At 40.3% G+C, this 24,175-nt stretch overlaps 1 protein-coding gene across 1 annotated transcript in view; it reads left to right on the top strand.

The window, feature by feature from the left end:
• LOC135466977 (usherin-like) overlaps nucleotides 1-24,175 on the top strand; it is a 65,365-nt gene that overhangs the window by 39,132 nt on the left and 2,058 nt on the right. The window contains 35 exon segments of the mRNA XM_064744731.1: nucleotides 151-298; nucleotides 597-917; nucleotides 1,475-1,654; nucleotides 2,595-2,745; nucleotides 3,190-3,329; nucleotides 3,750-3,886; nucleotides 4,082-4,217; nucleotides 4,504-4,800; nucleotides 5,269-5,487; nucleotides 5,968-6,083; nucleotides 6,085-6,160; nucleotides 6,774-7,019; nucleotides 7,822-8,034; nucleotides 8,595-8,797; nucleotides 9,235-9,443; nucleotides 9,823-9,922; nucleotides 10,320-10,468; nucleotides 10,951-11,081; nucleotides 11,783-11,970; nucleotides 12,362-12,512; nucleotides 12,771-12,861; nucleotides 12,863-12,981; nucleotides 13,215-13,412; nucleotides 13,817-13,971; nucleotides 14,425-14,617; nucleotides 15,304-15,411; nucleotides 16,080-16,133; nucleotides 16,136-16,281; nucleotides 16,284-19,098; nucleotides 19,594-19,796; nucleotides 20,127-20,222; nucleotides 20,719-20,969; nucleotides 21,533-21,753; nucleotides 22,430-22,609; nucleotides 22,965-23,054. Of these exon segments, the coding sequence (XP_064600801.1) occupies nucleotides 151-298; nucleotides 597-917; nucleotides 1,475-1,654; nucleotides 2,595-2,745; nucleotides 3,190-3,329; nucleotides 3,750-3,886; nucleotides 4,082-4,217; nucleotides 4,504-4,800; nucleotides 5,269-5,487; nucleotides 5,968-6,083; nucleotides 6,085-6,160; nucleotides 6,774-7,019; nucleotides 7,822-8,034; nucleotides 8,595-8,797; nucleotides 9,235-9,443; nucleotides 9,823-9,922; nucleotides 10,320-10,468; nucleotides 10,951-11,081; nucleotides 11,783-11,970; nucleotides 12,362-12,512; nucleotides 12,771-12,861; nucleotides 12,863-12,981; nucleotides 13,215-13,412; nucleotides 13,817-13,971; nucleotides 14,425-14,617; nucleotides 15,304-15,411; nucleotides 16,080-16,133; nucleotides 16,136-16,281; nucleotides 16,284-19,098; nucleotides 19,594-19,796; nucleotides 20,127-20,222; nucleotides 20,719-20,969; nucleotides 21,533-21,753; nucleotides 22,430-22,609; nucleotides 22,965-23,054 (8,431 nt within the window).

Here is a 24,175-nt window from a genome sequence, read left to right as displayed (position 1 = left end):
TTTTGAGCTCTTTAAATATGAGATTGTGACAAAGCTTAATTTTTCCAATTCATTTTAACTATATATAAGAAAGGTTCATTTCATATTGTATGTTTTGAAGTTAGAAGTGAAGTTGTCACACGGTCTGTAAACATTTCTGCATTGTTTCAGGCATGTACGGGTGGAGGCTGTAGATTGAGTGCCCCTAGCAATGTCACCACTGAGGAGAGTGCTCCTGAGGGGGTCCCTGACCCTGTGGTTACCTCCCCTGGCCCCACCCGCCTTGTTGTCACCTGGGGCCTCCCCCAGCTCCCGAATGGTAAGTAACTCGCTTTACAATGGATTTGCATAGGCAAAACTTGTACCTGTTGATTATCGTTTGTTTTTACACTTATATACCAATGCATCACAACATAAATTTCCTAAAGTCATTCTATTTAAAGAGGAGGAGATTTTAGAAATCTTGATCAACAAATATAATTTTCTTTTTATACTGTAAACTTATTTATTGAGTGAAAAAATTAAAAAATCAATTAAAAATCCTGTCTTTTTTTTCTAGTCACTATTGTTGCTTTTCTCTGTCATTGATTTTATGAATTCTCTTTATGTTTGCTCAGGTGTGATAGTGAGTTACGAACTGTTCCACAATGGCCTGAGTGTGTTTCACACACCTAACCGTCGTACGTACACCATTGACAACCTGTTGCCGTACAGCGTGCATGCCTTCCGTGTGAGTGCCTGCACTGTAAAGGGGTGTGGCATGAGCAGGGAGGTAGAGGCGCGCACCCAGGAGGATGCCCCAAGGGGATTTGTCAACATCGTGGCTCTAGATGTGAAAGATGCGAGGTCAGTCGAGCTCCAGTGGTCTCCCCCCGACACTCCAAATGGGTTGCTGTACTATGATGTTTACTTCTCTGGGCCATTCTACGTTGATGCAGGTATGCACATGTACATGGATGAAACAAGTCATGCCTTTCAGCAAACCAAAATTTTTGTATGCTTTATGTTAATGTTGAAAAATTGAGTTGTATACTTCACTGATCTGATGTTAAAAACAAATGCATTGTTAATTGAAATCAGATCCAAAAAAATATGCATATTTGCGAATTATGTTGTGTAAATTACAGTAGCATCATTCAGATCAAAATTCATCATCAATGATCTGAAGTTGAAAACCAGTGTGGAAAACCAGAGGCTTTAAATTGAAACCCAATCTTGCTTTTTTCCTGGTTTGGTGCTGAGTGGAAGTTATGAGCCAAGTACTTAACTACTACAAAGACTTAAGGTGTGATTAAACTGAGATTGAAAGGCATTTAAACCCCAAAGAAAACAAGAAACAATTATAAACAATAACATTTGGCATAGCACATGTTCAGTGCTAAATAATGGAGGTTATTTGTGCATAATAACTCGTTGATTTCAGTAACAAGTGTGATATGACACACGATGTATATATCAGAATACTCATGAACTTCATCAGTATTATCCTTTGCAGTGAACTGGAACTACAATGTGTCAGAGGAGAGACAGAGCCTGTACCGAAACACAACAGTAAACTCCCCGGTGCTGATTGAGGATTTGATCCCATACTCCAGGTACTCTGTACAGGTGAATGCCTCTAACACCAAGGGCTTTCTGCTGAGCAGTATCAGAGAGGTGGAGATGCCCCAAGGATGTGAGTTCTCGTCTTCACTTTGTGTTACATTGAGAAATTAGCATCTAAATGATCAAAACCTTCTGTGAGTGACATTTAGAAGTTAGTGTAACATACTAAAATGAAACATGGTTAACCCTTAAATTATTGCTTTTCCTTTTCATCAAGTTCTTGTGTAAGAAGATATGTAGAGCCTTCTTAATACCTTTACTAAAATGTTTAGATATTCATTATCATTTGAGTACATACAAGTGACTTCGCATTTCAGATGGCCATCACTTTTTTTAATAAAAATTTTACAAGATCTCAAGTTATACAGGAGCTTGGTGCTAATTTTCACTCAACAGGTTATGCTTTAACCTATCGCCAGCATGCACATACTACGTTAAATATGTGCGTCTATGAAATTCTGCCTTGGCGATCGTGTCCTCATTGGCAGTGACTTATAGTGAATGCAATGGAGAAACTGAAAATGCTAAGTAAAAAAAGTGTTACTTTGAAATGTTGCCATTTTATTGGCCATGAAAAGCAGCTGTAACCTCAGAGGCCCCTGTCTGTGAAGAATTGCTAATTTGACCATGGCTGCTCTGTTGTGGCTAGTGCAGTGGCTCTCTCAAATTCATTGATGATGTGCCTGTCCACTTCCTTAAACAGGAGCCGTGGCTAAGCTGGTTAGCGCGCTAGCACAGAGTAATTACCCAGGAGCCACACACCAATGCGATCGCTGTGAGTTCAAGTCCAGCTCATACCGGCTAACTCTCCAGCCGTACATAGGAAGGTCTAGCAGCAACCTGTGGATGGTCATGGGCTTCCCCCGGGCTCTGCCCGGTTTCCTCCCACCATAATGTCGGCCACCATTGTATAAGTGAAATATTCTTGGGTAAGGTATAAAACGTCAATCAAATAAAATTTAACATGATTTGTATATAGTTTCACCCAGTACTGCCATCTCCTTTTTCAGCCCCAGATGGTGTGCAACCCCCAGTACTAAGCTCCCCCTCCTCCACCTCTGTCCTGGCTGTGTGGAAGACAGTGGGTAGAGACAATGCAGACACCCCACCCTCCTACACACTACAGATGAGGCCCACCACTCCCGGGGCCACAGCCACTGAGTGAGTAGCAAGATACATGACACTTTTACCTGATTCATTACTCACAAGGTAGACCCAAAAAGCAGAATCTGCATATTACAATGTGCAAACAAAAAAATCTCTTAGACTAATGCCGTATAGGAGAAAGTTGGGGTAGACTCTCCATGGTAGTCACTTTACACTCTCAGCAGAGGAACGCAAGTGGAGTAGTATATAGTGGAATGCTAGAAGCTTGCTGATGGTGCACTTGTAGCATGCTGAAGGTGCACTTGTAGCATGCCGAAGGTGTGCTTGTAGCAAGCTAGCAGCATGCTTCTAACTGTGTTTATCCTGGATTGTAATGTACATCCAGAGATATCTGGCCTCAGTTTGATTAATTTTACCTCAGTCAGTTCAAATACAAATTATCAAACAAAACTGTAAAAGTACACAGTTTGCAATGTTTCTGTTTTGTTTCTCTTGTAGTGTTTTTGGCCCCTCCACAGCCACAACTCATACTGTAGTGGGACTAAGACCGTTCACAGAGTATGAGTTCAGGCTGGTTGCCCAGAACCGCTTTGGGCCTACTTTGTCCACCTGGGAAGCCATGTACACCAAACAAGCAGGTAAGCCATGATCTGCTATTCAGCTGGCATTTATTATAGTCTTCATTAATAGGCCTCATTAAAAAATTATTTGTTTCCCATTGCTGTCTGTCTCGTCTTAATCTACTGCCCCAATTTGTTATCGTTTTTTATCATTTATAGTAAAATGGTTAGTAAAATGTGTGATTTTCAATCTGAACTCCTACATCTACTTTAGGCTGCTTTTCCAGTTTTGTCTTAGCCTGATTACATGATATCATTACTACATAAATTATGCTCTTCTATCATTTGTCTATATAATCAAGAGTTCATTCTTATCTACTCTATGTTACAACTGGATACCAAAATTAACCCTTGTAACAGTAACACGTACATTTGTCTGCATTGTGAGCCTCACTGCCAGGGCTGTCTTTTGCACTCACTACCAAACTTATTTTGCAGAACCCACCTCTTTGGACCCTCCTCGCATTATCTCAGTGATGTCAAACTACATTGATTTGGAGTGGAACGCTCCACTACAACCTAACGGGATCTTGACGGAGTATATGGTCTATCAGAACTCTGTCCTCAGGCAATCTGTACGTATACATATCTTCTGCTTATGTTGATAGAGCTGGTAAAGTGACTATAATATGTTGATACCTTTGCTGTTACTTGAGTGTTACTCTAATATTGTACACAGCATTGTAGGAGAACCCCAGGACAGACATGTTGTACATAAATTGTGTTTTAAAGAGTTTGCATATTAGCATTAATCAGTGAACATGTTCCAGGTATCAGCCAATGAGACAAGTCTGCGTGCAGATGGACTTGAGGCTAACACGCTGTACACTTTCCAGCTATCAGCCTGCACTGTGGCAGGATGTACGCAGAGTGGGGATTCCTCAACTGTGCGCACCCTACAAGCAGGTATGAACAGATATTAGGCTGTGCTCTGTCAAATAAACATACTTCAGACACATATTGGGACAAAAATTCATGTCTTTAGTGCAAGAATTCACTTTTGGGTTTTACCAGCATATTTTTTCAGCTTTCATTTCAAAGTTTATGACAATTATTCCTTGCGACCAGAAGCTCTCTAAGTTGCACAAGTTGTGTTGCAATGAGTGCGAAGTGCAAAGCAACATGGACTCTCCAGAAGACATCACAACTATCAACTTTTTGATATTTATATTTTCTGAATGTATAATTTCAGCACCACAAGGCATCCCTGCTCCCACCCTTACCTCACCCACCCCTGCCTCTGTACAGGTGGTTTGGGCAGAGCCTGCTAAGCCCAATGGCATCATACGGCAATACACTGTAGAGCGCAGACTCAAGGGAGACAACTCCTCGGTGGTTGTGACCAAACAGTCTGCCATGGTGGCCACAGTATACACAGACAGCTCAGCAGAGTTAAATCCCTTTACTGCTTATGAGTACCGCATACTGGCGACAAATGATGTGGGAACTGGAGCTGGACCCTGGGCAGAGGTTATCACAGCTTCATCTAGTAAGTTTGGCATTTTAGCTATTAAAATTAGATGCGTTGTCCTCCAGGTCGTGCTTACACAATGGCTTACTGTGGATTAACTGATAAAATCTCGGAGTTGGAGTTGAATGCCATCAAAATTTTCTTATTTTGCACCAATGTTGTATCCGTCTTGTATCTGTGATGATCATGTGCAGCTATAACTACTGATTTACTGTTAGAAAAGTCCATTTGTGTGATTTAACTTTGTTCACTCTGGTACAGTCCACCCAAGAATACTGAAGTTAAAGGGGCTATTCTTGATTGCATGGTTGGAAATGTACTTAAGTACAATGTGCAGATTTATCAGTTCGTGCAAATCTCTCAGACAAGACTTTAAAAACTTCTATTGACAGTTTACATTTTGCAAACATTTGTGACTGTTTCTTTTAAAGTCGATACATATCTTACCTGATATGGAGTCACATCAGCTTAAATTTGCACCTTTAGGACCAGGTGGTATGCGAGCACCCACTGTGAGAGTTTTAGGTCCTCGCTCATTGGAGATCAGCTGGCTGGAGCCAATCCGTCCCAATGGAGAACTGGAGTATTACAGTCTGTATGTGCCACCACTACCACGACAGATCTACAACACCAGTCAGCGTGTGGCCATCCTGTATGATTTGATCCCATACACTAACTACACCGTCTCTGTGGCGGCATGCACAGGTGAGAAAAAAAGTGGTTGGGAAATGGTAAAAAAAAATTTTAATCATTTGATGTCCTGAAAAATAAAGAAGTCCCTTCCAGACCTTCAGTTTAAACCCCTATGATGTCATCTTGGAAACTAGCTACGGTTTACTCTGCTTTGATTGAATTCCATGTTAGAAGTTTGTTTGAATGGTCTGCTGTGTCACACTGGGAGTTTAATATTGGCTCGTTAAGTAGGCATTGTGAATCAGGACCCACTTGTAGGAAGCTCATTAAGCGTTACAAGCATGTAACAGCCATGGCCACGTAATGCCTACATTGCGGGTTGCCATGGTAGTTACATTAAGAAGGCTTCATACAAGTGGTGGCTCTGGCCCCAGGTCATTTCACTGCCTTTCACTGTTTCTTATTTTTCCTTATTATTTCACCTCTCTTATTTGTGTACCAGATTAAATGTCATATACTATAAAAAAAATGCTAACTTTACTTCCCTTGTAGCCGGTGGTTGCACTGAGAGTGTGGGTGTGACCGTACAGACTCAGCCTGCCACTCCAGATGGTCTCTTACCCCCATTCCCAGTCCCCATCTCCCAGACCATGATCACCATTACGTGGGGAGGTGCCACTTTACCCTAACGGTCCGAATATCAGATACGAGCTGGCCAGGAGGACACTTAGACGACCTCTAGTCCGTAAGACTCTCGTTCAATGTAATCTGTTCACACTGTTTCTTAAACAGACTTTGTCTTGAGTCCTACTCTGCTTTGGTGATTGCTCATTCACAAAACAGCTTACTGGGTGCAGTGAAAGGCACCTGCTTTTCATTCCAAAAGACATAATGAAACTGCCCCAATCATATTAAGCAGGAGTGCATAGGTCACACCAGGTAGCTGAATATAATAGTTTTTTCCTACCAAGCAGGGACATATAAACCATCTTAAATACTTGGTCTGTAATGTGAGGCAACTAGACTGATTCCACAATGTTTTCGCATGTGAAAGAGCAAATTCCAGAGCAATTTATTCACTTTATAAACTTTTTAATTTGCTAGAACAACATTTTCCAAACATGTGAAAAGGGTTGAAGAATTACACTGGCATAAAATTGGCTCAAGATGCTTTCACATTTAAAGCAGTTTTATTCTGTTGATGTGCACATGATATAATGTAATGATAGAATAACATAGAATAATGGAGAGACGGGTGGGATAATGCTCCAGTGTTGGCAGCTGTTGTTCACGTGTATGTTGATTTTTAAATGGTTGCGTAGGTAAATATTACATTTTATGTGTGAATCTGTTTTCAGCTTCAAACTCTAACCTTGGGCTGTGGAGCTCTCTGTACACAGGGAATCAGACATACTATGAGGATCGTGGACTGACACTCTTCACCTTCTATCAGTATCGCGTCACCGTGTTCAATAGTATTGGGCATTTGACCAGCAGCCCGTCCAACGAGGTGTCCACATTTGGAGGTGTCCCTCAGAGACCTGCCGATGTCTCCGTGAGGTCCTTAGATCACATGTCACTGTGGGTGAACTGGACCACACCCTGTAAGTACAGTGTGGGTCTTCTGATGCTGAGCCTTTGAAAGAAATTTGACCATTTTGGCCTCACCAATTTTAATTGTAGTTTTACGCACAGAATAAATGTTTTTGGTGTCAGAGGAGGGTATAAAAATAAAAACTTGAAAATCATCCAATTTGTGGAAATTATTTGTAGACTATTCTCGCAATTTTTCTTCCGGAGGACATATTGACATAATCAGAATTAAAGTTTGGAAAAACAGGTAAATCATAAAAAACAGGTAAATCATAAAAAAACAGGTAAATCATAAAAAAAAACCAAGTAAATCATAAAAACATGAAATCAGTCAAAATAAAAAAGGTGAATATGAGAATTATTTTATTCCAATCTTTGATTTGGAGTTGTCTTGTCTGTGAAACAAAAGTATAATTGATGTTGCCTCAAAATTGCCTAAAAAAAAATTTATTTTTTTAAATGACATTTATATGAAATTTGATTTTGTATTAGGGACCAGTGGTTGGTCAGTAAGAGACATAATATCAGGAGTAAAAGAGATGTCATTTGGTAGTATTACATAAAACATTCTCACAATGCTCTGCACTCTTATGGAATTTTTAAATTCCAGGCAAAAATCAAAAAATGGATTATTTAATCAGTGCAGTTCACTTTTTTCTTTAAATCATAGCAAGGGGCTTTTTTATTGTGTTTTCTTGAAAATCGGTTTTTGTAAAATGATTTTCTGTTATGATCTTTTTTCCAGTTTGATGATACAGTTTGATGATACAGTTTGATAATTTAAGATTCTTTGTGCGATGTTCTGTCTTGCAGCTGTGGTTGAACTGCAGGGGTCTGTCGAGATATTCACTGTGGTGTACACCAGTAACACAGACACCAGCTCCAAGGTTCTGGGGCCTGGGGCTGACAACACCACACTGACTGATCTGACCCCCAACACTGAGTATTCTATCACCCTGACCATCAGCATTATAGGGGGGGCCACCATCACCAGCCCAGCCGTCAACGCTACCACTTTGGATGGAGGTAAGAGACAGGGAAGTGTGAAGTGCAGGGAACTTTAATTACCTGAGACTATTTGGATTTGTTGTGATATAGCAACACAACCATGCTGGATATTAAGTTGGTGAATTTTCAGTGGGTAACTAATAATAACAAAAGAGGTATTGGGGCCTCACTGGCTCAGATGGTTAGTGGTGGCTCACTGCAACTAACAGGCACTTTTCCAATGAGGTCGTGCTTAAGTCGCAGTGTTTCAGCTGTAAGTCAAGAGGCCAGACAGGTACTTGGCGAAGGTTGATGGTTTACTCTGTTCTCCTCCACCCATAAACCTGATTGCCATCATCAAAGTGACAAACTCTTGAGTACCTCATTAAACAATAAACAAATAAATATTATGTGCGATGCTGTGTTGAAGGTATCAAGATGTTTAGAGAAACCTGATCTGTGGGTTTGTAGGCTATAGTATGTATTTAACAAAGAAAAAGCTGTATGAAAAGTCTTTCTTATTCATAATGAGCATCAAATCCTTCAGAAAAAAGGTAATTCAGCAAGGAAAACAAAATAAAACTTCTGATATTTAACAGCTCCAGAAGGCCTTGCCCCTCCCAAGCTGCTCCCTATCAGTGACCACTCCCTACAGGTGGTGTGGTCAGCACCGGCCAAGCCCAATGGTCAGGTCACTGGGTACTATATCTACCTGGATGGTGAGAAGATATCAACCAATCAAACGACAGCGGGCTCTTACATCATCACTGACCTTCAGCCATACACGGTGTATTCTATACAGGTGAATTATATCATACATTGGTGTATGTTTTGTCGGCCAATGAAGCTGCGGGGACTGTGCTACATGTACCTGTCTTTTCTGATCGTACCTAAATCACTACACAAGGTGCAGGTTCTCCACCATGGCGAAAGAATTTGTAGATTTCTTGCTCTGACTTTTTACTGGGCCTTTAAAGCACTCGCAAATTCTCATGGTGGAATTAGTATTTACATCCGTATTATTTTATGTGATAATTAAGACTTCCTTATTTTCGAATGTTCCCTCTATATAAATGTACCTGGAAAATGTACAGTGTTTTTTATCGTAAAAATACAAATGATAATAAAGTTGGAACAGGATCATACCTGTACACTTCATATTTTCTTTTTGGATATGTAAATATGATTTGATGCTAATATAATTCTATACATTCTGTGCATGACTTTTTTTTCATACAGATGGAAGTCTGTACAGTCCATGACTGTGTGAGAAGTAATGTAACTCGTGGTACCACAGCTGAGGCTAGGCCCCAGGGGGTGACGCCCCCAAACCTGGTCACCCGAGGACCCGACACAATAGACCTCTCCTGGCTCACCCCTGAAAATCCAAATGGAATCATCCTGTCCTATGACATCACCAGGGTTACTGTGGTACCATGCTCAGAAATGTGAGACATTAATCTTTCTGTTTGTGAACTTAATAATATTATAACTTGTGCACAGAGTTAGATGGTCATTACATTTTCCTCAATTCTGATATCTTCACGTCCTGAAAAACGGATGAACTGTGAGGTTGTATTCATTTGGTTAACATGTAGCAGTGACATACTTTGATTAATATATTGTGAGGCCAGAGTTAAAAGTCGCCTCAGTTCTGTCACTATCAGATTACATCAGTTAATTTGAATCTAGCACCCAGAAAAAATGAAGTAAAAAAAAAAAAAAAACACTCAATGTAGCATATACCAAAACTCTTTTCATGTACTTTTTTTCTAGAATTATTTCTCTCAAACTGTAGACAGTATTGCATCTCTTTGTTTATTTCAGTGAAGAGCCTACTGTCCCTCCCCCATCTAACACCTGTACTTACCTGACCTGTGATCATCAGGAAAATGTATGCGGGAGTGTGTGTTACTCGGGACCGAAGGTACATAACTCTCACGTAAAATATATATAATTTTCACGTCACCGTACTATATCATTTAAAAATCCAGTGGATACCAATACATGTAATACCATGGCATGGGGTTCCATTTGCATCAAGCATCAGTTGTACATAACAAAGCATATATGACTAATTACTACTAATTAAATAATTTCATCGCTGATAGGGTAGAATTTCTGGTGCTTACTCGCTTTTCATCATTGTATATCATTGTGATGACATCAAAACTGAAAACGGAAAATAAAGTACTGATATTTTATCTTGAGTGGCAATAATATGCGTTTTGTGGAAAAAGGTTGAGGCCCACTGTCAAGTTTCCCCAACAGTATCGCCACAAGAAGTTGTCACAGCCTGCTAAATTGTTATCCCTGTTCCCTAGGTATGTTGTGATGGAGTGGTTCATGATGCACAGCCTAGTCATGAGTGTTGTGGGAGGAGCTATATTCCAGCTCGCTCCGCCCCTGACGACGTCTGTTGTGGTGGGAGGTTCCACAGACGAAGAGAGAATTACCAGTGCTGTGGAAGCAGGTGAGTGTGTGGCTGGTACACAGGTAAGGGGTAACTCCTGTGTAAGTCAGTGATATGGTTATATACATGTATCCACATAAACAGACAGAATTGCGATCAATTTTACATAGACAAGGTGTCATGCATGGTGTCATCAGAATGGTATTTCACTGAGGTAGCACAATATTTTACCATTGGGAATGGGCATGGAACATGGAGACACAGGTGTGAAATGACAGAAATAGAAAGCATTAAATCCCAAGCTAACAAACAAATGTATCTTGTATAATATTGGTGGAACTGAAGTCACAAATTCATCTGTGCTTGTAGCTTTATTGATAACTGCTGCAAACTTAATCACAAAATTTTACAGATACTTTTATGCAGGAGAATCACATTTCATGTTTTGCATCTGAAACACCATATTTCACCAAAGTAATCACAGATTTGAGTGTTTATGACTAGAACTGAGTCAGATTATTTACTTATGTCGCCTGTTTCAGGTACCTGCCTGTGCCACCAGGTCAGGTGTGCTGTGTAGATATGACCCAGGACCGTGTGGCCATCGGGTATGGGGACAGCTGTTGCGGCACCCTGCCTCACACGTCATCAGGGGCACAGCTCTGTTGTGCAGGTGGGTGACAGGGAGCAGTGCAGCAGTAATAGTGTTCTTCTAATTACTTCATGACTCTTCATATCTGTTTTAAGCAGTTGAGACTGGAATAATATATGCATCAAGTTATACGAAGAGGCTTTTTCATTAGTCGTATGATAAGAAATAGTTACTCAGCTATACAGTCACGGATGTTTTAACCGTCTAATTTCCATGCTGTACTGAGTTTGCAAAAACTTTGTGTTATTTAATTACTATGTAACTCACATGAATATTTTTGTAATTTAGTGTAAGTCTCATATAACTTAAAAACCATTATTTACTAGTTGATCACCTTTCTCTACTAGAGTTGCTGAAAAACTTATACGAAATACTGAGCATTAAAATAACATATTTTCATTACCATCATCATATGTATATCAACACCGCTTGAAAGCACATAACATTCAAGTTGATGAAATGTTTATATAATTCAGGCAAAATAAAATTTTGAGACAAACATAACATTTGTGAGTGGTAAAAACGCTCTGGTCAGAGCAGTATTGCTTTGTTTTCTGTTGACTGATAAACCTGTTATCTTCTAACAATAAACACATTTCAGTTTGTCAGGTATGCATTGAAAGTCTTTCAGGATATATTATAAGACACATATAGAGCAACATTATTTCGCTGATTTGAAATGTATAGATTGTGTACTGTTTACTGTACCTGTTATAACTCAGGCTCCTTGAACAACCGTTATGGTCAGCAGTGTTGTGGGGGTGAGGTTGTCAGTGAGGAGAGAACCTGCTGTGGGAACCTCACACATGGTCAGGCGTACACCCCGGGGTCAGGCTACCAGTGCTGTGGGTCAGACTACATACAGGAAGACCGGAACCTATGTTGTGTGACGGCCACAGGGGTTGCCAAAGTAAGTGGCTCTTTGATGATTGGTGCTTGTGTTCTTTTGTCACAGGTTTGCTTAAAAACATCTAATTTTCATGTAAAACTAGCGGGAAGGATATGAAACAACAATGTAGAAATAGGTTACATTCATCAGGTTGGTCATGTCACACTTTGGCTCAGTCAGTAAACAGTTTTGATATTTCAGTTGGTTTCAAAATCTCTATATTTAGACTGTTATTATTAAAAACTTTTCTAGTTTAATGGCTGTGTATTTTTGGTCTTTTTTCCTTGAAAGTTCTTCATTGCATCATTCTTTATAATCTTATGTTATTATTCATGTGCTCTCATTATCTGATTTTATCTCAGCGTTCATATTTGTATTAAATACTTATATACGACTTATACACTAATTTCAGGTGCACCCATACAGTAACAGTAGTATGAAGGCATCTAGTAACCAGAAATGTTGTGGCCTTGAGGTTGTCTCAGTTGGTCTGAGCTGTTGTAATCATAAGGGATATAACCCAGCTGTCCAGGTGTGTGCTGACAAGACAGAGCAGGGGACAGGTAAGATGTGTAAGCTATTGTAACCGTAAGAGGTACACAAACACAGCAATAGTGATCTGGTTTGCATATCTGTATATCACATGTGGAAAAGTTTATCAATAACTTGCCAAACATATGTGGCTTATGGCACTCCGGTTTCCTCCACAGATAATTGAAAGCAATCATATTGAAAAACCCTTGAATATTGCAATATTACAGTGGTAAATAAATAAAAGTGGTCATTTTTTTTATAACACCTGTTTTAATTTTTTCCCCCAGGGTGTGGAAGTGGAACCCTGTGTCCCATCTCTCAGACAAACTCGGCCTTCTGTGATCAGTGTGACTTTGATCGTGTTAACAAGGTGTGCAGCCTTGTACAAGCCACTTCCCAGGGTTGTACCAGACAGTGCCCCTGCTGAGGAGAGCAATACTGGTGACTGTGAGGTGAATAAACAGATCATTTACACAGGGCTGGGACTCTCCTACACAGGTTTGTTTGAAATACGTGTATTTTGTAGGGTTTTTCTTTGAGCCTCTGTCAAGATAAGGTTGGAACATTATCATCTATAACTGCCTTTTATAGACTTTTGAGCATGGAAACTGGGATGACTATCTTAAATTACATTATGTACCTTCTTGTATACTTTATGCCAGTGAATGTAATAGTCATATGTAAGCACTGTCAAACTCATATCAGTGTTTTCTCTCTTGTTTTCTCTCCAGACCGTGGCCTATCCCCCTTCACACAGTACAAGTATTCCATCACGGTCACAAACAGTGCAGGGAGAACCCAGAGCGATTTCTCCAGCGCCGTCACTTTACAGTCTGTCCCCCAGGGGCTTGCCCCGCCCATGTATAAAGTCTACCCAGACAGGCTGTATATCATATATCTCACATGGAGAGAACCAGCCCAGCCAAATGGTCAGTATGATATAAACATTATACACTGTGATCTATATTGGCTTAATGCTTTTTTTTTTTTGACAGTTCAAATATAGTGCATGTACATAACATGTTAAACTTTTCATCATATCTACTTATTTTTTTTCATTTTGACGGCATTATTTTGTCTGATCCATATTAAAATATTTTATTCAAAAGGTGACCAACTTAATCAGTTGCTTCAGCTTTGCCTAGTACTTTTATCCCCAAGTATAAACTGCTGTGGTTCAGTTGTATTAACAACATCGAATAAAGGAATCAAAAATATGGTGAAACATTTGTTTATAGGTTACCGGTACCAGTGTTTGTGCAACTTTATCAGAATGAGCTGACTTCTGAGTGTTGAGCATGTGATATTATTTGCCTTGGCTTTGTGCTTTCAGGGGAGATAATTCGTTACACACTAACTCGTGATGGGCAGGAAATGTACCGAGGACTGAACCTCCAGTTCAATGATGATAACACAATATTACCCTATAGGTCCTACGCCTATGTTCTATCTGCCTGCACTGTGGTGGGCTGTACACAGAGTAATCCGGTAAGTCAGATTGCAGTGGCTAAGTACATGTATACACATTAGGAACAAACTGAAATTTAATGATATTACATCATGAATGAAAAAATTGTGTAAAATTATACTGTTATAAAGCATAAGGCATGGGGTAAAGTTTCTGATCAGAGATGTGGGGTTTTCAAATAAAACTAAATGTTGATGTGGTGAATACATATATTCCTGAGTGTGGAATGAAATACTAATCAAACAGGGTATGAATAAATTCTTGTTTGTGAATTTTCTTGATTGTGTACTTTGTATTAATTTACATTGGTACACATATCTGTAAGTTTGTTGTAGTTCTACTGTGTTTTTTTTAAAATTAATGATGTCCTTTATAACCATGCATTAAATTCTTCAGTGTACACGCAAGTAAATTGATTTCATGTTGAAACCCTTTCACACCAAACAAAACGAAACTGTTGCTTTTTCATCCAGATCTTCGTGGCAACAGCCCAAGCCCCGCCTGAAAACATTCTTCCTCCAAGAGTTTCTGTCCTGAGTGCAACAACCATCCAGCTGGAGTGGTCTCCCCCTGCCGTGTCCAATGGCCTCATTACACAGTACAGTGTTCTGATGGATGATGCTGGGCCAGTTTTCAATACCACTGGACTTGAGCATGTGATTAGAGGTAAGTAAAGAGGGCAAGTGATAAATGTGGTATGTTTCACAACCTCACAAGAGTCTAATATCAGCCCTTAAAAAAGAGATAACACTAGACCATATGTACAAAAAAAATATGCATCTATAAAGTATCCTATATATAGTTTAAAAAGCAAATGGCAGTTCAAAAATCGAAAGTGCCAGCATGTTATCAGTTTTCAACTATTAAGGCATGGGCTCTATAACCCAAGAATGCAGCTGTTACTGCGGACTGGGGACATCACTCAAACCCTGTTTTGTCTTTTCAGTCATATGAGCGTTACGTACATGTGACGCGACATCATATTGCTGGTGTCTTTACATGGTGTAACTCATGGCCCCATAAGAATTTCAGATTTAAAATTGATTTAGAGTTGCATTGTACATCAGAAAATCGTGATTGTGGCTGTTTGCATAACTCATCCAAAATAAATATAAGGTTACAGTATTTGTTGTCATTTCTTTAAACAGTGTGAGAGGCTAAAGCTTGTGGCTTATTGTCAAGAGCTTCATCCTATGGCCCAAATCAAATAGATAAATGTCTCAGTCATAGAGCTAAGTGAGGTTTACTCTAACCTGCTTCTCTTATTAGAAATACTACATGTCCATGTACCTAAATGTGAACTTAATTGCATTTAATATTAATACAAATTGTGACGCTGTTTCTCGTTTTAGGCTTGGTGCCATTTACGGAATATAGCTTTGCCATACGCGTGTGTACCAGGGCAGGCTGTACTGACAGCACCAATGTTACTGCTGTCACTCTACAGGCCAGACCTCAAGGTTTGTCGTCACATATTGCTGTCAAATGGAGAGATTTAGGGGACAAATCCTTCGGTCAGAAAAAAGCTTTGGATTTGGACAACACCAATTAGTGAATCTACATTTATACACACATAAACAGTCTAGTTTGACCTGATACTCTTCACAAAAGATAGAAGCACTGCATTTTATTGTTTATTTCCATTATTCTATTAACTATTTTGGTGTTACTAGTCAAGAGAAAAGTGTGAAAGAACAGTGACAATTTTGCAACAAAATTCCATTTTGTACCATTCTAAAGAAAGAATATAACCTATATTGTAAGAAGTAGTGCAGTGCCAGTTCTAAACAATTCATATTTGTCACATAATGTAAATGGCCTGCACTTACTTTGCACAGAAGCACAGCTATGGAAAGGTTGCATAGTATTATGAATGCTTCACTCAGTGTTTCCTTGGGTCTTCAGCAGTGCACCGCACCAGTGTGAATTTGATCAGATAAATTTTTGTGGAGAAAGGACAGACAAGGACATACAAACATTCTTTCCATTATAAGTTAGATAGTTTATTATTATATGGGTTTTCAATTTGTGTAGCGCAGTGGTCATCAGTGAATATTTGCTGATGTGATCTGTTAGCTTTGATATAGTAAAGCATTTTTCAAGTTAACACTCTTTTTGCCCTGTCCAGGTGTGAAGGCTCCTAGGTTTCTGATCATCAGCTCAACAGTTGTGCAGCTTTACTGGTCTCCCCAGGAATTGTCAATGGGGAAATCATGGGGTACAAGCTGTTCCGCACTACATCGGGGAAGACTGTTGTGGGATATTCAGGTGATGCCACAACCCTCATGACTACTCAGTCATCTCTGATCCCTGGAGCAACATACAGTTTTTGGCCTTAGAGGCTACGAATGGTGGAGGAGCAAGCAACAGCTCCTTGACAGTGATTGACATGCCAATAATCACGCCTATCAACATTCCTCCACCAAAGACTGTGACTGTGCTGGGTCCCCAGTCCATCTCGGTGACTTGGGATGACCTGCAGAACATCACTCGCGACCAGACACAGCGAGAAATAGATCAATACCGGGTTCTCATAAATGGAGGATCTAAAACGGAGATTGAAAAAGCGGTGGGCCTGGCTCTGTCCACAGTGGTAGGAGGACTCCAGCCTTACACAGAGTACTCAGTGAGAATCCGGGTGTGTCTACAGGGCGTGGCCAATGGGTGTGGCACAGGACCTGACCTCAAGGCCATTACGGCAGAGGACACTCCTACAGGTCAGGCACCGCCTGTTGTAATAGCACTAGGACCAGACGTGGTGGATATTTCCTGGGAAGTACCTGCTAAACCTAACGGTGTGATACGACAGTACCGGATTCACCAGCGAGCTGTCGGAACCACCACAGATATTCTCATCAACCAGGTGGACAATACCACATTCAGCTTCAGGCATGCCGGCAATGACCTTCAACCTTTCTCACAGTATGAGTATAAGGTCACAGCCATAAATGGCGCAGGTCAAGTGGAGAGTGTCTGGTCCAAAGTCCGTACACTGGAGGCGCCCCCTATAGGAATACAGGATCCTGTCGTCAATGTGATGGGGGCCTATGGCATGCAGGTGTCATGGACTGAACCCAGAAGCCCCAATGGCCTCATCCGCATGTATGACATCCACTATACACATCTTTCCAATGACCCAACAATAATTAATCCCATCACTGTGGTAACAGTTGATGGAAGTCTGCGGTCAGCTGTGATCAGTGGTCTACAGCCGTTCACTCGCTACGATGTGCGTGTGGCAGCCAATAACAGTGCTGGTAGTGCCGTCAGCAACTGGGTGTCCATTCAGACTGGAGAGGCATCACCATCAGGGCTGGGCAGTTTCGTTGTGGAAAAAATGACAAATGGAGAGGCTGTCATCCTGCGGTGGGGTATGCCAGCCCAACCTAATGGGGTCATTACCACATACAGAGTGTATGAGGGTGACAGTGAGGTGGCTGTCTACCAGGGCCTGAACAGAGAGTTCGAGTTTCGGCGTCTGCAGCCTTACACAGAGTACTCTGTGCGCCTAGGGGCGTGTACAAATGCAGGCTGCACTCAGACGCCCGCTCAGAGGTTCAGAACTGCAGAAATCCTCCCTGAGGCACAGCAGCCCCCAAGTCTTGGTGCTGTCAATTCCACAAATGTAGTTCTCACCTGGTCCAAACCTCTGAATCCGAACGGCAAGATTCTGTCCTACGAGGTGCTGAGACGAACTGTTGCTAGGCGACGGAAACGACAAGCTTCAGAAGCCATCGTTGTGTATAAGACCACGGACACAGACAGAGATACTTATGAGTTTGTGGATTCTGGCTTGAGGCCAAACACAAAGTACCAATACAAAATCAAAGCTTACAATTCCATAGGATCTTCAGACAGTCCATGGGTAACTGTTGATACAGATGAAGCTCCACCCACAGGCATGCGGCCTCCTACAGTGAATTATGTAACAAATGATGTGCACTCGCTGTTTATAACCTGGTTGCCCCCTGACCAGATAAATGGAGTCCTCTTGAGTTACCGGCTTCAGAGAAATGATAGTGTGCCTCCATGGAGCTTCACTCCCTCAGATCAGCTGCAGTTTACAGACACAAACTTACAGGCGTACACCGTGTACAGCTACACTGTGACGGCATGCACTAGCGGCGGTTGTACGCAGAGTCTTCCCACGGTGCTGAGAACCAAAGAAACGGCACCACTTCTCACTCTACCCCCTGCTTTGCAGGCAATCAATTCCACAGCAATCAAGGCCACATGGCAACAGCCAGAGATTGCTAATGGGGAGATAACTGAGTATCAGCTCACACGGGATGGGCAGTTGGAGTACAGAGGGTTATTACTAGAGTTTACCTCAGGAGGCTTGACCCCCCACCAGGAGTATGAGTACAGGCTGACGGCGTGCACTAATGGGGGATGCACAGACAGTGCCCCTGTGCAGGAACGACCTCTAGGTGCCCCACCCACAGGCATGAATCAGCCTCTATTACGGGTGCTTAGCTCAGCTTCAATTGAGGTGTCATGGAGCCCTCCGCAGAATCCAAATGGGGTGATTACCTCGTATGACGTACGCCGAAACAACAGTCTGGTGTACACAGAAAGCCTGGCCATTGCTGGTATCCTGCGCACCGCATACACAGACTATAACTTAAATGCAGGTGTCAAGTATTCATATACTGTAACAGCCTCCAATAGCGAGGGCTCGGTGACAAGTCCTTCAGCCATAGCAGAGACTTATAGCTCCTCCCCGTCAGGAATCCAGCCACCAGAGTTAGTTCCCCTGACGGCCTACTCCATTCAGGCGTCCTGGACAGCCCCAGAGACAGCAAATGGTGACCTGCATAACTACACCCTCTACCAGGGAAATGAGGTGAAATACTCAGGGCCAATAGACCGCCTTATGTATGTGGTGCCAAGTCTGCAGCCGTGGACAGATTACACATTCCGAGTGCAGGTGTGTACAAACCGTGGATGTGAGCTGAGTGCGCCTGCCACCACCCGCACACTCGAGGCTGCCCCTGAGAACCAGAGCCCACCTCAACTCACCGCCTCCGCAGACTTCAGTGGGAGACACAACGGAGTTAGACTCAGATGGGCACCACCTGACAACCCGAATGGGGAGATAACTCACTACGTGGTTCGTAGACAACCTCTGACTAAAAGTGACACAGGTAGGTTTTTGCTCTATATTAAAGTAAAGTGGTAATGGATTGTTGTGGCTATATACATGTATATACATCTGTATAATATATATGTAATAAAGTGTTGGTTTACCATACCCAAGGAATAGAAAATTGTTACAAGTAAGTCGAATTTTTATCAGTAAAGTATAAGAATATGTATAATAATGTAGAAATTTATTTATTTAACAAAGGATTCTAAATAATTTTATAAAGAAATTATTCCTTGTTTTGGATTACCTTTTTGTTAACATTTTCACCTTGTCATTCCATAAGGGTACCTAAAGCTTAGCACTCCTTGTTTGCACAATGAATGTACCTGTACGTGTATACAAACAGATTCCTCTCTCGGTTGGGTATTACCCAAAACCCAAGCTTAACAACAGAATTAGACATGCTAACACAAACTCAAAATTAAAACACAAACATTAATTAAAATATCAAAACCATTGATAAATGGATGAGTTTCATGTCTCTCTGTTGTAGGTGGGAATCAGTATGGAGAAGTCACCCAGGTATTCAACGGGAGCAGACTGGAGTATTTTGACAGTGACCCACTTGTGCGACCCTACACATTCTACCGTTACATGGTTACAGCATATAACCATGTTGACTCCACCTCTAGCCTGTGGAGAGAGGTGTTTACTAAGGAGGCCCCACCCCTGGGAGTACCCACCCCTGAAATACTGGTTAGTCTGAAGTGACCTTGAATTATCTGTGGCTTCACTTTAAATCTCTAAAGCAGTTTGTTTCGCTCTTACTCAAAACAAAACCCCTGAAAATATTTTTAAATAATTACTTCAGTGTGAGAAAAGGTAAAAAATTCACCATAAAAGTGCAGATTTTGTAACAACTACATATACATTCACATTCTAAACATCTGTCAGGTTGACTTGACCTCTACATACATGTGCCTTTATATAGCCTGACTGCACCTAATTTTGGTTGTGATTAGCAGTACAGTAACTGAGTCTTAACACAGTAGTCACATGTGTAATGATTGCTGACATTTTTGACAGAATGTGACCTCTAGAACTGTGACTGTTCGGATGAGTCCTCCTGCTCAGCCTAATGGGGTCATTGTGGAGTACAACGTGCGGGTCAATGGGACAGTGGTCAGTATGATAGTACAGATGCCATCATTCTCAAAATTGATAGAAGTGCATGTGTATACATGTATATGATGTATGTTTTCAGTCAGCTTGAAACTTTTTGGTAATTGTATTAAATGAGGCCAACTTTTGTACTAAACCAAATATTTACTGACCAGTTTTGAGTAACAAATTCATCATGTACCTTTACAGTTATCTGATCTATTCATTAGTATATATGTAGATGTATATGATTGCTTTAGTTGTTCAAAATTAGCTACATCCGCATAAATGTTTTGTATGTACATATTTCTCTGCACCAGAATTTAAAGGTTTACATTCGGCATGAAAAATTTTACATTTTATAACATAAGTCTGAAGAACTGTAAAGAAATTTGAAAATTATACTGTAGTAGTATTTAAATCAGTGTGTGAAGTTGCTTCGGGTTATATCAAGATCTGCCACCAAAATTCAGATATTATTATTATTAACAGTATAAACCATAATTTAACCTTGCAGAGAAGCCGTGGTTCGGCCACTTCTTTGGTACAAACGGCTGGGGATAGCAACCCTCTGTTACCCTACTCCACCTACCTCATCCAAGCTGAGGTCTGCACAAGGCCTGGCTGTACCCTTAGTGATGCCGTGGTAACCAGGACAACTGAGTCCACTCCCACAGGTCTGGACCCAATCATCATTGGAGAAGTAACCTCAACTTCTGTTAAGCTGTCATGGGTCCCACCCAAATTCCCAAATGGACCAATCAGCAGGTAGGTTATGCTGGTCAGGTTATTGTATGGAGTATATATTGAACTCACCTGTCAAGTTACTATGGTAATAACCACACAAACAGAACTATTCCACTTTAAGTAGAATTTTGAATCAGACATTAATCTTAGACATGGGACATATTTATTACTTTGGGGACAAATTTAAAAACATTCATATATATGTACATATTCTTACAATGCAAGCTGATATTAGATGGTTTCTGGTGTCATTTTAGATCAAGATATATAAACATTTATTTATATTAGATAATGGATAAAGGAGCTTTTGTAAAATTGCTGAAATCAGTGAATTTTACAACATAGTATGAGTTTGTCTGCATATGAATTAATCGGTGGCACAGTGGTTTGGTTAGCTGATGAATCTACTGGCATATTTATTTAGTGCACAAAATAATATTTCTGCTGTGTGTATCCTCAGCCGTTTCACAAAATACTAGAGTGGATGTAAGTAACATAAGCCAGTATTGCTACCATACCATTGAGCAAAGAACTGACCACAACAATCAATTAGTCATTGAGTTTACCTGTTTATAAATCCACAGGTACCTGGTGTATCAGCGCCCTGGATGTCCCCGCTCCGCCCAGGTATTTCTCCAGCCCTGTGTCACAGAAGATGCTGTACAGATTTACTCGGGGCTTAACCTTGAGTTCACAGCCACGGACTTAGTGCCTTACACCACGTACGATTTCCAGGTCCGTGTGGAGAACAACCAGGGCCTGGGCGACTTTGCACGCTGGGTCAACACGCAGACAAAAACAGCAGGTATGCATTTAATTGTGGTTGCCTCTGTAGACTGAGGAGTTTGGGTTTTTATCATTCCAGTTTAATTATCAGAATCTTATGATCAACAATATTGCCTTGGCGTTGACCTGAGCAATTTCCCTAAATAAGCATATGCATATGCAACCCCATGGATGATGATGGAAAATTCATTCTTTCATATTATTATATAGTTGTGCAAATGTTTATTCCAGTTGAACCATTCCATTACATGACCATCCTTACAGCATTTCTTGTGACATTCCAGATCCATGGAAGATGATGAACTTTATTCTCCATATTTGTCTGATCAACTGAATGTTCAAACAAAGTGTTTGTGATTTTGTGGCTTATGAAGTCAAAGAAATTTAGTTATATAAGATTTAAGACTGGGACAGTAAGTTCACACCACCAAAATTACTGTATTTCACCTAATGCTTAGCATTTTTCAAGTGACACATTTTACTTGATTTGGACTGATTCATTCACATTTTAGTGCCACTGAGGTTTTTTATGAAGTTTGTTATTTGAAAAACTTGGCATCAGGCATATTATTTTAAGGTTTTTTTGAATGTCCTTTTGAAGTGCATTTTAAACAGCAAGCTTTAGGTGATATTTAGTAATTCTTCAATTAGATGGTTACATATATCTGCTAACTCGCTTACTTTATAACTTACAGCTCCTGCTTATTACAAATTGCCAAAGTTAAGTAAGAATGGAACACGTGCCGTCATTGACTGGACCTCATCATTCCGCCTGAACAGCCAGCTACAGAGTTACACGCTGACCAAAGATGACCAAAAGGTCATGGAAGGTATCCTGTCTGTCTACAGTGTGGAGAGGACGCTCAGAGATGCCAGTACGTAGTCACATGTCAGAGTGTCATACCAATGATGAAATCTGCAGAATTTGTCAGTCTTTTTTGTTTTATTCCCTTTGGAATTTTATGTTTTGTCCTCATTTTGTGTGGATATCAGTTTTTTCACCTTGATTTCGATATATTTCTCCAAACCAGCTTAATTGACCAAGACTTTGACCTGCTGTGGTGACTGAAAACAGTCATAAGAAGCCACTTTTCTGTCTAGTACATGTAGAGAGATGTCATTATACATGCATTATTATCAAATTTCCTGAGCGAGCATAAATATTTTGTTCAAACCACACTCATCCATTTTCATAAATGGTAAAAGTAATTTGAAAATTTTTTCTTGCAGCGATAAAATTCAAGATAGTTGCGAAGACAGAGACTGGTACAGCCACATCACCTGACATCATCTTTGACCCTAACGCTGTGGATAACATAGGTGAGCAGCTACTGTTTTACTTTTTTGTTTTCATTTTTTTGATTCACCATACCAAATATATACCATGTATATCCTACAGAGGTGTACTGATATATGGCAGTTTGGGCTAGAATGAAGTTCCACAGAGCTTGCTCTATCCTAACGCAGTTATTAAATTATGCTGATGACAAATCATATACTGTAGTAAAGTTTTTTTTTTCTTTAAAGAAATATAAAACAAAACGAAATGCATGTGCATGATTCATATATGTTACAGAGGGAACACTATGTAATAGGCAACTGTTACAGGAGTTCAGATTTAAGTTTTGACTTAAATAGAGATGTAGAAGTCAAGAGTCCTGATTTGTGTTGATAATTTATTCCATTCACGAGGCACGCATACATGAGATAAGTAGTACCATAGGTTACTTTTCTAGAATGGTCTATTTAAATTAACAGATCTTTCTGTGTTATTGTAATGATGTACATGTATATCAGTTTATGGAACAAGAAAGTTATTAAGGGTGGTTGGGACTAGTTATAGATGGTGGAAGAATTCATACAAATATAAATTTATGTTCAAATGTGGACAAGATTGAAACTACATGTACACTGAATCGAGTATGACTTAGTTTGGCAGTTCTCACTTTATCATGTACAGATAATAGTGGAAATAAGCTTACATAGATAAGTATATTATGTAAGCATGCTGAGTTTTGGTCAGATTTGCATTTATGAACTCAGTACCTGATAACCAATGTATTATGACTGTAGCATATAAATTCATCCCTGTTTTTCTGGAATGAAAGCTGTTTTTTTTTTCTACTTGGGACTACCTTAATTCCTCAACCTTTTTGCATATGAAAGGGAAACTATCAGTGAAACTTATGCACATTTTTAAAACTAAAATGGTTGAATTGGCCAGTTTCAGGGACTGACAAAGCATAATTTTATCAGTCAACATAGAATAATGTCCTTAGAATAACCTTGAATAAACACCTTGCAAAAATGCGATAAGTTTGAAGAATTACAATTAATTACTCCAAGTTTCTACACATTGCATTACTAATCGTAGGAAATTTGATATATTGATATAACCCATGCTTTGATGAAGAATACACACTCTGTTGGTAAAAATTATG

This window comes from Liolophura sinensis, chromosome 6 (assembly GCF_032854445.1).
Source record: "Liolophura sinensis isolate JHLJ2023 chromosome 6, CUHK_Ljap_v2, whole genome shotgun sequence".
NCBI classification, from domain to species: Eukaryota; Metazoa; Mollusca; class Polyplacophora; order Chitonida; family Chitonidae; genus Liolophura; species Liolophura sinensis.
This window is presented reverse-complemented; position numbering and strand designations above follow the sequence as displayed.